This window comes from Pocillopora damicornis, chromosome 10 (assembly GCF_964200805.1).
Source record: "Pocillopora damicornis chromosome 10, jaPocDami1.2, whole genome shotgun sequence".
Lineage (NCBI taxonomy): Eukaryota > Metazoa > Cnidaria > Anthozoa > Scleractinia > Pocilloporidae > Pocillopora > Pocillopora damicornis.
Genome location: NC_142679.1, coordinates 22,902,489 through 22,918,572, shown reverse-complemented (window position 1 = coordinate 22,918,572; position 16,084 = coordinate 22,902,489). Strand labels below are relative to the sequence as shown.

At 37.6% G+C, this 16,084-nt stretch overlaps 1 protein-coding gene across 1 annotated transcript; it reads right to left on the bottom strand.

Annotated features, from left to right (window-relative positions):
- Positions 1 to 2,099: 2,099 nt before the first annotated feature.
- LOC149039459 (uncharacterized) lies at positions 2,100 to 15,744 on the bottom strand. Its single transcript, XM_089185811.1, has 12 exons — positions 15,217 to 15,744; positions 14,779 to 14,866; positions 13,594 to 13,716; positions 13,129 to 13,422; positions 9,265 to 9,564; positions 7,764 to 8,048; positions 6,452 to 6,765; positions 5,816 to 5,957; positions 5,249 to 5,577; positions 4,882 to 5,023; positions 2,717 to 3,237; positions 2,100 to 2,310 (listed from the first exon to the last, which is right to left on the bottom strand). Exons 1-11 carry the CDS (start codon positions 15,742 to 15,744, stop codon positions 2,873 to 2,875), a joined length of 2,910 nt encoding a protein of 969 aa, XP_089041937.1. The 3' UTR covers positions 2,100 to 2,310; positions 2,717 to 2,872.
- Positions 15,745 to 16,084: the final 340 nt, after the last annotated feature.

Sequence of the window (16,084 nt, the reverse complement as noted above, 5' to 3'; positions counted from 1 at the left end):
TGAATCTTCCGTCTCTAACCAAGGGAGGCAACATTGAGAAGGTTGAGAAAGTAAGGCAGGAGAAGAGACTGAAAGAATAAGGAAGCAAAAAAACTAAAAAACCAAAAAACAAAAACGAAGGTCGGGAAATTGATATAGTGAACTTGTGGATTCTCGTATTCTCAGTGAAATATATTTTCCACGTTCTTTCCCTTAATAACTTTGTTCTCGATTAGTGTTAATTTGTAACTTAAGTGCAACTAACTAAAGAGCCATTACTGACGGATTCCGCTAGATGTGAAGCTGAACCCTTTTCAATTGACTGGCAATCCTAAAACAAAAATTAAAACAATAAAGAATGACGTATTCCAATGATAAAAACCAAAAGACACCAAAGGTATCATAAATTAGTAAAACACACTTTTCACGAATAGTTTGCAACCGGCGCCGGTCGCGATAAAAATGCAGTCTGTGTCATGTGCAGCAAAATACGACCCATACAAAGATACTGGGTCAAACTGGTAACATGAAAATTGGAAATTGGTTTTTGCTTTGAGCTGGCAAAGAAAAACAAATTAATTACATTATAAACCCTTACAGTCAATTGAAAACCATTCCTCTAATGTAACACATGAAATCTGAAGAACAGAATTCACACTAGTTTCTATATGAAATACTAACTAGTCCTACTTCACTGCACGTTATTTAATGACTAATTATAAATTGATGATATCAACCAAGATACGACTAGGTTCGTGATCGTCACATAGTCGATGTAACTGACAGTTCCACCGAGAGCTGTTAAAGAATTCTGTTTCAGTGTGAGCCCTGATCTGTGGTCAAACTGAGAGCCTTTTTGGGTACAAAATATGTTATAACATCAATTATCATATAAGTTCGCCCGGCAGGCGTCTCAGTATTCCCAGTCCAATAAATGGACATGGTTTTGAAACAGAACACCTAAGAATGACACAATATTTTATTCACATCCTTACTTTTGCTTTCACGTATTTGGAGAAACAAGACTGAATCAATGATAAGATTTATCAATAAAACCACAAAGCTTTCAAATTTTCATGACACTTAAGCAGGTATGTAGAGAAAAACTGGGGGGACTGTGCTTTTAATATTTTAATAATCGTTTTTTTTGTTGTTGTTTTCGGCTTGGTCCTTTATATGCAGAGCCCTGGCCACTATATTTCGGTCTTCGCTTTCTCTACTGTCCGGATCTTTCCAAACTAAGAAGTTATTGATAGCTTTGAAACATTGAATCAAGGATATCATCGCAAAACCAAAACAAAGATAAAAATATTTATAAATAGAGGATTCTGTTGATAATCAACAAATGAGGCCTTGCAAATCTCAAATCAAATAAAAGTTTTATGGATAATTTGTAACCAGGGCCAATGGCCGTAAAACTGTAATCTGTGTCATGCGAAAAAAAAACAATCAGTCGGCCCAAAGAGCGGCCGGAAAAGCAGATACTGGGTCTAACTGATCGTGTTAAATCGAAAATTGATTTGGGTTTTGACTTAATCTAGAAAAACGAATTGATAAATCCTCGCAGTCAGTTGAAAATCATTCTTAAATATATGTAATGATTGAAGTACAGAAAAATGTGAACAACATTTTGTCTAAAAAATACTTGATAGTCCTAATACCCTGCGTACTATTTGTTGACTAGCTATCAATTGATGCACATGTCCATCTGATAATCTGATGATCTGAAGAGTCGGAAAAAGAACAAAAACAGAGATATATTCGTTACGTCAGGAGATGTTCGCAAATAGATCTATTCTAGAACATTATGTTTGTAAATGTAAAATATGAACTCAAACACAAATGACTTTAATTCCTCAGGTCGCACCGTTTGGTCAGCACCTCAAAACACTCATTAACTAAACTATAAGATTAAAAAAAAGATTATTCAACTCCCGGGTTTAAAGACTAACAACAATCAGCCTTCAAAACAGAATTAGCCTTACACGTTATGGAAAGTGCTGCCGAGAGCATGTCACTGAAGGAACGTGATGATCACTCTACCATCTTCAAAGTTATTAAAACAACATTCATTTTGCTGATTTGTCCCATTGTTAAAAGATCCTCCCCCTCCCCCGCAGGAAAACTGTTCATTAGCTCCACCATTTCCACCAGAGTAACCTCCACCACCTCCAGCTCCACGGTTACCTCCACGTAAACCACCGCCACCTCCGAACCCACCCCAGACACGTCCACCCACTCCTCCGTGAAGATATCCTTTGCCTCCTTGACCAGCACCGCTCGAATTACTACTTCCATTACTGTAAAAGCCGCCGCCACCGCCACCACCACCTCCTATAAACGAAAAGTGAGAAGCAGTTGTCTCATTGATAATATTCGCAATATTATCAATTAAGTGCACTTCTTAATATTTGGAAGTTTATTTTGAAATATTATTGGGTAGTCAGTTGCTAGAAATACAAAAGCTCATTAGGATAGGAGAAACGTAAATGAAGTGATGCGTATGTATATTGACGGATCGATGGTGAGCAGTAAATAAATGTGTACGAATTTTAAAAACTGAACGGGCGAAACCCAGTTGAACTTAAGATATTCTAAGAGGTTTCTCCGAGAAGAGAAAAACTTCAAAGTTAGAATTAGTAATTTCAATAATTCAGTATTGACCAATCTTACTGTTATCTTCCTGTCCTAATGTATTGAACATACCGATTGTTTTTCTATCTTCTTTCCCGCTTACCTGCCAATTGACTACTCGTTTTCCCTCCATGTCCGTTGCTTCCTCCTGACCCCAAAGGCAAGTTGTTCCCTGCATTCGCTGTTGTGTTTATGGACGCATCACATCCTGGATCTTGTTCTGACATATTTTTAATTCCCCCTCCACCTCCAGCTATGATTAAGGAAATGTTGTTTCTCTCACCACAAATGTACCTCCACCACCTCCAGCAGTGTTGGAGTTGGAAAGCCCTCTTTTCCCTTTTTGACCAACAAGTACATGGATGATCTCATCTTTAGTCAAAATAAAGTTTCCGATCATCCGTGCTCCTCTTCCCCCGGTTTTGATGACACTGTCCTTACCGTACCCCCCTGAGGCTCCTATTGCTTCTATTCTGTATTCACCAGTGCGTGGCAAAGTCCACAGTTGAATACCGCTTAACAATTTTACTTGTCCTTCATGATCTTGATCTTTGTAATGACTACCAATCGAGTTTGGACCATTTGGTCCAATCTTACCAAGATTTGTAAACACAGCTGTGAATCCTGCGTAAAACCATACAATAAAAGTAATGTTTTTGGTGAGAGATTGTCAAAATTTTCTTTGCCATTTCCAACGGTGCCATTTCTGAGGAAATGTTATTACATTACGTAAATTATTGAATCACCAAAAAAAATGGAATAGAAACGTCAGTCACTTGGAGTGTTCGAACAAGTCGTACTGTGCATCTTCCGACTCTTGCTCACGATTTTATTTTTAGAAAGTAGAAATGCTCGATATTCGGACATTGAAATACTTTCCTTGCTCTAAGGATTACATTGGACTTTAAGATATTGATTGCCGTTCTGAATCAAAATGGTGTTTTTGAATAATTTGAATTGCGACAATGTACTTTTATAAACTGCGACAATGTACTCCGACAAGTGTACTTTCTTAAACTATGCGGCTTAGCCACCACGAGGTTTTGTTGTTGGGAAACCTAAAAATATCAAGAAGAGACAAAGTTTCCTTCCCACTCCCACAATTAGAGTAGTATTTATCGTAAAATTATTCCAGTTTGTGGTTCGGCGATCACACGTGAGAGTGAAAAGGGGAGAGTGAAGGAGGAAGGAATTCCATGTGACCAAAGCTGATAAGTGAATTGAATAATGCTATGCAATTTTCAAATCATTATGACAAGTTTTGGTAGGTAAGACTTAATTTAATGAGGGTAACATTTGACAGTAATAAAACTGATAGCCTTAATGGCCCTAAAAAAACAAACAAATAAAAAACAAAACAAACTAATGGCAATAGTTATAACAATATTAATTGTAATAAAAATAGTATATAAGCCTTTGCGCATCGCAAAATAAGATTATAAAATGTGGTTATATACAGATTTTAAAATTTACATGAATAATTGCGTAAGAATTTGATTATTTAAAATTATTTTAAAAAGGGAACGCTTAAAGTTTTTGACACTAGTACTCCGTTTGAGGTCCACACTTAGTTTGTTCCATTCCTTTGTTGCTCTCACAGCAAACTTTCGACCACCTTCCTTACTTCTCTTATATCGAGGGCAACTTAAGTTAAGATTACAGAGACGAGTTGATCTATGTCGTGTGATAAGTAAATCATTTATATATTCAGGGTTATTACCACTCCGCCTTTTGTAGGTTAAAGTGCATCGATTTAAATATGATTCAGCATAAAAGGGAATCCACTTCAGCGAGTTAAATAAGCCGACAGAAGGTGTTGTTCTTTTGGCATTGAAGACGCAGGACTTTCAAAAGATTTTCTTTACTTCAAGAAGTCCAAATCATACTGCCGTAAAGCAATATAGGTTTAATGTTCGTAGAGTAGTATATGTCTCGTTGACTGCCTTTTTAAATATGGACTTATGTTACGAAGGAGTCCAATACGTTTCGCCAACGTTTTGCATAACTGCTCAATTTGGCATTTAAATGAAAGATCGTGATCTAACGTTACCCCTAAAAGTTCTCTCAGATTGTATTGGTTTTGCCTTACTTCGCCCTGTTATTGGTGCAGAAAACTCGCGTCAACTTGTAACAGCTCGATTGTGATGAGATGACACACAGCAAACAATATTCAAGCGCTCGCTTTTGAACAGGAAATGAAGTATTATCTGGTACAAATTACTCGTTACAAGAAGTACCGCTCAATCGTAATTGTCATGTAGGCCTAACCTTGTACACAGCCATACAGTTCTACCCTCATTGATATCCAGTCCTGCCACTCTACCGGTTTAAAACGAATGTAGCGCGCTGTGATTGGTGGGTTAAAGTCGTGATAAACCACTGTACTCTGATCAATGTTTCCAGTAAAAACCTTTGAAGCAACAACATAAGAGGTTTTCCATTAAATTTTTGATAAGAATTAATTTAATGAATACCAGTTATTACGATGTGAAAACAGTCCCACAACTCATTCATACACCATTCCTCTAATTGTGCCTCTCGGAGGCCTCAATTTGCAAAGCCCCTGCTAATGATGATCCAAAAATACTTCTTTCCCTGTTTAAACGGGAATCAAAACACAAGAAATTAATTTTACCTTCGTTGCGTTTTGTCCTGGGACTGTATAATTGTAAAACCTTTCTGTATCGTTGCCGTACTGTAGATTGTATTTTGTAACCCACTCCCTCTGGTGTCCATTACTTCCTTGTGTTGCTACACGTGTCACTTGAGTGTGCATAGTAACCAGATCAACTTGGAGCCACTGATCTGTATCATTATTTTCAGCTGCCCAAGATCCCTCTCTGTCAGGATTTACAACCAGAAGTCTGCTCTGAGTGGCGGAGTGTTTAGAGTCTCTCTCTGAAGAGGTGCTTAACTGTCCGTCAGAGATTTCATCGCTTTGGATGCCAAGAAATCTTCCACATTCTGTTTTCGAAAGGTTAGCAGGCGTTTTACAAATATAACTTATCTACAGCAGCGAAATAAAAGTAGCTATGAGATCATGAAGTAATTAATCAAGCATAGTTTACACTGAGCTAAAAAATGTCGTTAACACAATCACAGAAACTCTCAACGAAATGAAAAACCTTAAAAAGCTCCTATGATCAGATCAACTGTAATGCATACAATGATTATCAGCTTTAGAGGAAAACCATTTCCTTACCTTTCACGCATCCATACAGTTCCACTCTCATTGATATCTCGCCTTCCCACTCCACTGGTAGAAAACGTATGTACCTTGCTGTGATTGGTGGGTTCAGGTCGTGATAAACAACACTTTTCTTGTCAATGTTTCCGTCAAATTCCTGCATCATAATAGATGTGAAATAAATGTTGAGTGTTTTTATTTAAAATGCGCAGTATGTGCCCGCCTTGCATACATAAGAATTTTTTAAATAAAAGCTATATAGCTATATTATGCTGTTTTTCACTAGGTAAACCGTAAAATATATCACGAGCGATTTGATTCATGAAGTTTATCCTATGCCACCGTACGGTAAATTAAGTCGAACTTTTTCTACAAATATCTATCTGAGGGTAATCAAAAACTGGATCAAGATGAGATTTGTACCTGGGCGAAGAAAATGGTAAATGTATGAAATTTTCATACATCGTAACAATTTTCTTGAACAACTGCCGACTCATGCATCGTAACAAATCGAGTAACGAAGAGGATTGTTTGTCCTAGCAAACTACTCAAAGAACGCATTGAGAAGTTTAAGTTAAGGAATGAACTTGGCTTTGTGTACAATGAGCAGCTCATATTTTAGAACCCTTCCACGCCTCTGATCAGTTTTACCTTTGATATGGTTTTTCCTTGTTCCGCGTAGTTTTGAAATCTCACTCCATAGTTGCTGTATTGTAGCTTGTACTTCTTCACCCATTTTTTATGTTGATGGGATCCCTGTGTTGCTACTCGTGTTACTTCAGTGTTTTGAGCTCTGAGATCGAGCTGAAGCCACTGATAAATATCATTCTCATCAGCTATCCAAGTCCTCCCTGTGTGATGTAATCTCACAATTTTCGTGTTAATACTTTTTCGGAACGAGAAACTTATCTGCCCATTAGTGATTGTACCACTTTCCATACCAAGTGTACCAAGACAACGTAAATCTATTTTAAAACAAAAGGAAACCTAAAATAATCAAATAAAAAAAGAGAGTCACAACATCTTAATAGACCTTAAATTGCTCACACGCCATTGGTAGATATTTCCCATTTTACATAATCAAGTACATTTTGACCTCTGCCCGCATCAGGTGTATTTTGTTAATGAGAAAATATCTCCTTTATTCTGTTTACATGTTTGTGAGTGGACGTTGTTGCGAAGAGCTTGGTGTATAATCTTCCATTTTAAGGGATCAAGAGCATCAGATCCCTTCATTAATGTTTTAAAGCATTTTCTCTCATAAAACTTTGAAAGCCCACAATATATAGAAATCTCGTTTTAATTATTTTTCCTGCCAGTTGTTGGATTAATTGATGACGTTCATCCTTTATCCGAAATGAGTTGATGTGAATCCAAAACGGGCGAACGTTTTTAAAGCGGTGTTATTATGTCGGTCGCTCATGATAAACAACAGATATCAGTTTGACTGTGTTACGAAAACGTGTCTACTTACTCGTGGGTCAGAATACTTCTAAAACATTCAACGAACCTGACTAGAATAATGCTTGATCAACCTTTAAGGTAAAGGTCTTTCTAGAAATTCCCAATTATATGTAGAAACTTAATTTTAGGGAATTACGCAAGGCTATTTTTTGCCGATGAGGCTTACATGGTTAACTTATTATGGAACTTCTTGAACCTTAGAAAAGGTATTTAAGAGTGACACTTTAATACTTGGCATGCGTATAAAAGCTTTATGAGCGGGAAGGTATCATTTTCATGAAAATATCAATGTGGTGGAATTAACCAGTTTGTTGCCTCTACCAGCGATGCTGAGTTCCGAGACCAAAAGGTGCTTTAAAAAAGATGCTCGTAACAGACAGCTAATTCGGTTTTTGAAGCGTAGAATTGTAATATATATATCATTTTAATTTTAATTAAATATTCCTTTCTTTCAATGTTGAAATGAGCCTCTTAGATTGGGCTCGTACTTTAAAATTACCTCTGATGTTGTAAACCTGGAATGCATTGGCGTCCCTAAGACCACAATTCTTAGATTCCTTAAGTTTTTTAATTTTCTGCGGTGTATTAGCATTTGCTGAACACGTGTCATTATTCTCAACTGCAAATAACCTGTAACCTGCTCTAATTACAGCCACTGCGCACTTTGAAATGAAGCTCCCAGGCTGTGCAGGGTAAATTCCATTCAAGATAGGATCGGACCCAGTCAATTCATGGGTTAAAAGACTTGTACCATCCAATTCGTAGCATCCAACACTTTTATGTCCTGAAAGAGTAAACAGCAAGTAGAGCCGTACAACATTGTAACTATCAACTAGACCGGGTAACAAAAATGTAAATAAAGGGGGTAAGTTTCAAAAGAAACTATGGTGCTACGTCGGTGGAGAGTATAACGAACCGCCGTAAAGAGTTTCAAGCTGAAGTTCCGAGCGTTAGCTCTTCGTCAGAGCGAAGGACGAAGAGATAAGAAGCATGGTGACCTATATTTTTTTTATTGTAGTTTTTGAAACAGACATTGGTAAGGAACATTGAAGGAAAAATTGTTCGAAATTTTTTTTTTCTGAGGAATCACCTGAGGTCGTCTCATATTCACTTCAGAGATCATTATAGTTTTCTTTTCAAGAAACATTATTTGCATGTGTATTTTATTTTGCCATTCATACTTTAGATCAATGTCGGTCTTGATCAAAGCAACCTCGCACCCACCCCTCCCCAAACCCAACCACAGTCAACTCATAAACAGCTTGAGTTAATGTTGGGTCTGGGGAGGGGTAGGTGTGCAGTTCCACGTTGCTTACACTTTTTCAAATTTTTCGGATTTTTCATGATCTGTAATAGAAACTTCCTCCAGAAAAGAATTCAAAGAAAAAAAAACGGCCCAAAATTTCACTACCTTTCAATCCAAAAATGAAAAAGTTCCAGTAAGTAGGAAGTTGATAGGAATAGGGTTTTCGATTGATTTTGCTGTTATGTCAGTTCCCTTGGGTTATCGGAAAATTCCCCTCTTAAAGATTTCGAATAGAATCCAGTAATAGGTCTGCAGCAAGTGAAGTATGCAAAAAGCAGTTCTCTGCAGAAGTCGTGGTCTTCTCGAAACGCAAATGATTGCTCCCACAAAACACAAAGAAACGCCTATCTACAAAATTAAAATGAAATCGTGTTTCACCATCACACATCACATAAAATGGGTGTATAAGCGACAATTCGCCTTTAATTTAAGCAAAGTTTATCGAAACAGAAGCTTAAGCAAGATTTCCTTAAAACATAACATTCCAATATGCACGGAATTCTTTGTAACAGAAAACAGCAGCATAAATAATAACTGCCGCTTTGTTTTAGAAAAGTATGGGGTTATACGTAAATATTTGCAAAGCTTTTTAGGGCAACTAAATCTAAATCACGGGGATCCATAATTCCAGCCTTGCGGGTCACTGCGGTTGTAGCATGGATAACTTGGTATAAAATGTTTAGTACACTCTTACCCTTAATGTAATAGACATGATTGATTTGCTTTCCTCCTTTACCACCAGGTGGACATTGCTGTGATTGGTTATACTTGTGGAAGGTCGTTATGGCCGAAGCACTGGCTTGGCATCGTCCACCATCCTGAACAGCAAAGATGTGAAATCTTTGCCTCTCGGCAGCACGAAAACATTTGTCGATGGAATCATTCCTTGTTGAGTAGTTACCATCCAAGATATCATCTTTTTCTTCCAATGTTTCTATGGCAAGACTGGTTGTATTGTCTTTCAAGCAACCAATTGACTCGTAGCGATTTGATGCTATTACATGACAGGACGGAAAATGCGTGCACTGTAAGTACCTCCCTTTGTCCCATACAAAGCCTTAGAAAACTTTTCTAAGGCTTTGTATGGGGACAACGGGAGGTACTTACAGTGCACGCATTTTCCGTCCTGTCATGATAAAGTTTAATATTTTCTTCTGCCATTACGAATTCTTCCTGTAATAAAAGCGGAATTGTGATCATCCCGTCTATCTTTTAATCTTATCTTTTAGTCTTGGGAATTAATGATCAGAGATTTCACATGTGGCGGATGAGAAGATGAATACAGTAGTAAAAAGAGGTGCGAGAGAGTTAAGAAAACCTGAGGATCTCCCGACAAAGGAGCGTCTTTTCTTCAGGATTTAAAGCTACTTGCAGACAAGTATTTATTGAAAAAGGAATGTATTACATAAATCTCAGATAAGAGATGCCAAATTTAGTGGCTTTTGGAATTTTTGCTTGCAAAATTTTAACTCTTTTACCGCATTGAACTCTAATTCTCCGTCTCTTGGTGTTTTGTATTTTGAGGCGAGAGAGAAAATTTCTCTTGGTCTTTGGCGCTCTTTAAAGGGTCGCGAATACCCTTTTAAACTGGCCTATCGGGGTGTCTATGACAAGCCAATTGTCTTCTTACGGAGTTGGGTCTCCCTAGATTTTTTCTTCTTTTGGTTTGTCTGATGAAGGTAAATGATTTGATGCGTTGTTTTTCCGTTATTTTGGTGAGCCTCTGCAGTATCTAATTCACCATTTAAGAGCGAATGCCCAGTAACACCGAGCAGGAGATGGCACATGATAGAGAACCAATTTCCTTGATATTTTTTTAAAGATACCCATTGGTAGGCCAACGAACGTGGTGAGTTTAATTTGTTTAAATATAAACGAGTTTAAGTAAACATATCTCATCCCCTCTCAAACAATCTTCTCTGATCTAAGTTGCAGGGCATTAAAACCCTGTTTTAAGTATAGAAATGTCTCTTTGAAGGTTAACCAAGTTTTTTAGTCAATTTAATGACATGTAGATTTGAATTGTTACGCCACGGGAAACTTTCAACGATCGCTAAAAATTCGCGTACTTAAAATTCTCTATTTCGTGCACTTTTTCAAGCGACATTTTCCTTGCCTGGTAAAGCTCTGAATCGCTTGAAATTTCGAATCTTTGGAAAAAGAAATGTTTTTATAAAAGCAGGTATACAATTAATTTCCGGGCTTTCATTGGGTACTGAGCACCGTGGCTTTAAAAATTGGGAAAATCCCGTCAATTAACTGTCAACAAATGGTAACAATGAACGTATGCCTTCAACAAAATATTTGTATACTTGGAAATTAATCCTTTTTTACAGTTAGTCGCAAGAAGCCTTCATCGAAAAAACTGCAGTCGCTTTGCGAGGAATGCGCATGTCAGCGTTGAGGAATGAGTGGCTAAGCCAATGTTATTGAAATGTTCCAACAGAACTTTCATTTAGTCATGCCGTAAAGTTCGTCGGGAGCATGGGGAGAAAATCTTTGTCGCCGTCCTGTATACGCTCTAGGATTGTTAACGACGACGACTGATCATAATGAAGTGTGTCAATTAAATGTGCTCCTAAGATGGATAAAATGGTGGTAACCCTATTCTCACTCGATTCCGATTTTGTTCTAATAGCTTTCTCTGAAGCCTTTTAAGGTAGGATATTCGTGTCGCTAATTTTGGAATTCATTTACTGATGTCGCAACCTCGTTCCCAAGGTTTCTCACCTTCCCACGCCAATCTAAGAACTAAGTGGTCGATGTAATGAAATGGTCGCTATTGTTTATCCTAAATGTCGTCAATTTGTTCGTTTCCTTGAAAGTCCTGTAAAATAGTTCAGCTAACACATAATTAATAAATGAATGTTCCGTTTACTTTTTAGCTGCTTCTCGTTCCTCATGCAGTTAAAACCTCAGGGTCTAACGCTTTTGTATTTCGATTAGATCGATTATTCAACGTTGCTTCCTTGAAAAAGAAGAAAAAAATACACGAGTATAAGAGGTCACAATGTTCACCTTTGGGAAAACGTGTGTCGCTGTCTCAGTTTTTCATGCTCAAAGCATGAAAAAGTTCCAATAGACTTACTTGCTGACTGCTGTAGTATATATACATGATGGGAATTTAGGTTTCGTCTATTCGTGTAGCTTCTTGGTATTTTGTTTTGCTTCTAAAAGATCATGAAAAAATAAGCTGGGAAAATTGAAAAAAACCGTGTAAGTTGATCCGGATCAGGGCGACACTAATTTTGAAATGTCTAACGATAAAATACTCACGGAAATAAATATTTAGTCAATATCTTATTCATAGGATCTAAAAATTAAGTTCTTTAGCGCTGTGGATTACTGACGACTAAACAGATTAATTATAATGTAAAAATTTTACAATCCTTTGCTGACGGGTTTGGAGAATGTGTTATTTGTTGACTTCCGATTGACACGCTTTTGTTGTGATAACCGCTATTTTGAGAGGCTTCCTACTCGGCGCCGGTAAAAAGCCTGAAACTAATTTTTACACCCCATTTTAGACCAGCATTTATTCTCTTAAAGAATGTCATTTTCAATATATGCGATGTTCTACCGGGTACAAAAAATGTCCCTTAAAAAAACACGCTAAATTACAAATTATTCGAAGGTGAATTTTAGTTAATTTCATCTGCTTACCATGACCTCTAAATTTTATTCACTGGCGTAAGATTGAAGTCAAGTTACTTGCAAAGACTTCAACAGCAATGTTGAAAGCAGGAAACGGTTCTTTCTGTGATGCCAATTAAAAAGGGTGAATTCTATGTGAAGGTACCAATCACGTATTTTTCGGATGCCTTTCAGGACATTTTGGCTCGTGACGGCTTTTTTATTTCATGAAAGTTTAAAAAGATGTTTCTAGAAAAAAATCCTATCACGTTTTTTAAGCCACTATAGGGTATCTTCAGAGAAAATATGAAGAATTTTGATTTTTCGAGATGTACCACGAATTTCCATTTTCGCTCGGTCTTAGTGGACATTCTCTCTTCAATGTATACAATAAGTCTATCTCGTTGTGCTACTGAATGATTAACCAGGAGTCAAGACAGAGGGTACCTCTACATTTTCATTTGCTTCTAGTTCGGCAGCAGTGCTCATCAGCAACGTACACGAAGGTGCGATCCAGAATTATTGAATTGAACCTTTTTTATCTCACTATTTATGCAGGAAAAAGGTCTGGCACGCTAATATTGAATTTTTCTGCATACGGCTTGAAAATTGACAGTTTGCACTCCTTTGGTGTACACGTGATCCAAGACAAAATGAAACTGAAACCCCGGAAACAAATGACTACTTATCCACCATGTCTTTGATAAAAGTGTAAAGGTATTAATTCGAAAAAAGATTTGATATTTGAGTACTGACTATATTACCGATTGCTTCTTTGCGTATCTTTTTTTAATACGCCCCCGACTGAAAATGGACGGGTGATCTAGCACCTAATGCAAATCTAAAATAAATGCGTCCTAAATGGTAGCAAAGGGCCATTTCTCCCCCCAGTTCACAGCATGCAACAATACCTATAGGTACTAACCTAAAGTCACACACTTGTACTTGACTTCCAAGTATTTATATGTGCCTAGGCATGGATCCCCAAAAACTGAATTATCTGCGTGCAGCTCGCAACTAGCTTCTTCGTTGCACTTCAGCCGCACAATGAAAAGAGAGTTCGCAGCTTTGCAGTTTGTATCGCTAACTGCGGAATGATTGCAAGTGTTTGAGTCCAGTCTACCATAATTTGCATCCACAACGTCGATAGTTCTTTGGTCATTATCACAACTTATGGTCCTTTTTCCTCCCTCGCAAATGATAACAGACCATAATTTCTCTAAATAAAGGAGGAAACAAACAACACTATCAATACGCCAAAAGTTTTGGAATAATGTTCACTTGCAGAGCACCCTGCAATTTTGCTAGTCTCGTGCCGGCGTCACAGTGAACAGTTAACCTTTTTTTTTAATTGTGAAAACATTGTTTGGTACCTTGGCTTGTTACTGACCTGTGCAGTTGGTTCCATTTCCCTCATATCCATCCTTACAAGTGCATTTGTAAGATCCCAAGGTATTGTTACACTCAGCATTTACATCACAGTCGTGTTTTCCTTCAGTGCATTCGTTGGTATCTAAATCAACAAAAAACAGTTTTGTTTTCTGGTCATTCCTTTTTGTCACATGACAGGTACCATCGAGAAAATAGAGAGTATGGTATGTTGGTTACGTGTGCAGTTGGTTCCATTTCCTTGAATTCCATCTTTAAACGTGCAATTGTGAGATCTTAGGGTATTGTTACACTTAGTATTTACAGTTACAGTTTTTTGTTCCGATCATACACTCATCTAGATCTAGAACACGAAAAGGAAAATAATGTAAATGAGACCGTTTTTCTAACTAATCTGAAAAACTGAAGGTAACAAACGGAGTATGAATATGTCAGAACTAGTTACCTGTGCATTTGGTTCCATTTCCTTGAAATCCATCTTTACACGTGCACTTGTAAGATCCCAGGGTATTGTTACACTCAGCATTTACATCACAACCGTGTGTTCCGTTCAAACACTTATCTATGTCTTGAGTGATGAATCCCATTCCAAGATGAACCATGAGAAGCAAAAGAGTTGTTCATATGTAAGTCCTCTTTTGTATTTTGAATAACTTATGCCATTCTGGATTATTCTTCTCGCAAGCCATGAAAGGCAAAGGCTTTTACCTTCGATGTTCTGTGACTATCAAACTATTGAGGTGTTTGCGGTTGTTTGGTATTCATCCATTTCAAATAAGTCTGCCCAATAATAATATTTAATACTTATATTGCGCTTTTTCTATAAAAGTACTCAAAAGCGCATTACAATATTATTAAAAACTAAATTAAAACCAGTAAAATTACTCAGTAAAATTACAATATTACAATATTAACATTACAATATAAAAAAAATAATAAAAAATAAAATAAAAAATAAAAAAAATAAAAATAAAAATAAAAATAATAAAAATAAAAAATAAATAAATAATCTAACTAAAAGCCTTTTTAAATAAATATGTTTTAACAGAGCGTTTAAAAGAGTCGATTGATGTTTCCTGTCTAATTGGCAGAGGAAGACTGTTCCATAAAAAGGGGGCAGCCATCGATAACGCGCGATCTCCCAAGGTCTTCTTCGTTCTTAGCTGAGGTCTTTCTAACAATATACCATTATTGTTACGGCGTAGTTGGTAACGTGAGACCGGTAAGACAGAGACAAGATCCTTAAGATGGCTAGGCGCAACACCGTGAAGAATCTTAAATGTAACAAGGAGAATCTTAAAATCTACGCGCAAGCGCACTGGTAGCCAACGTAACGTGACAATACTTAGGTGCACAGTAAACCAATCGAGCACTGGCATTCATGACTCTTTGAAGTTTCTTAATTAGATACTCAGGAGCACCGTACAATAAACCATTACAGTAGTCAAGCCTGCTTGTGATGAACGCGTGAACAAGCCTCACGGTGGACTCACGAGACAAATACTTCCTAATGTGCCGGATATTGTACAAATAATAAAGCACAAGTCTTAGTCACATGAGTCGACATGTCCAGATGAGAATCGAACCAGGTGCCCAAATTGCGCACTGAAGAAACAGGCGATACCTCAGCTTGGCCGATCTTGATCTTGTCAACGGACACCTTTGATAACTGTCGTTCCGTGCCAATGATCAGGAACTCAGTTTTATCGTCATTTAGCATTAACTTATCATCTCTCATCCAAGCGCGAACGTCACGAATACAGTTCTCAATCGCAATCACAGCATCAGCCTCGCTGGTCTTATCAACGGGATTAAACGATATATATAGCTGTGTATCGTCCGCGTAGGTGTGAACGGATGGCAGATGAGATTTCATGATGTCAAACAGCGAACTCGCGTAGATGGTAAATAAGAGGGGGCCCAAACAAGAACCTTGTGGAACCCCGCAAGACAGATTAAATTTATCAGAGAGCGATCCGTTAACTGAGACCTGCTGCGTTCTTCCCGCTAAATAAGATTTAAACCATGATAAAGCCTTATCCCGAAGGCCAAGCTTAGACTGCAGCCTGTGCAGAAGAATACCGTGATCTACGGTGTCAAACGCAGCGCTGAGATCTAACATAACAAGCAATGTGACGTGACCTTTGTCCATATTTAGCAGAAGATCGTTTTTAACTTTTAATAACGCCGTCTCAGTGCTGTGCTTCTGCCGATATGCGCTTTGGAGGACAGGAAATAAGTTGTTGGCTGTCATATGATCTTGTAATTGGATAGCCACGGACTTTTCCGTGATCTTTGATGTAACCTGCAAGTTGCTCACCGGTCGAAAATTTTTGCTTTCTTAAGCAAGGGGTGAACTAAAGCATTCTTCCAGTTTTCTGCAAAGACGCCAGACTCAAGAGACAAGTTGACAATTTTCCTAATAACAGGGAGCAGTTCATCCAAACAGAAGGACAGAATAGACGATGGTAGGGGATCAAAGGCGCACGACT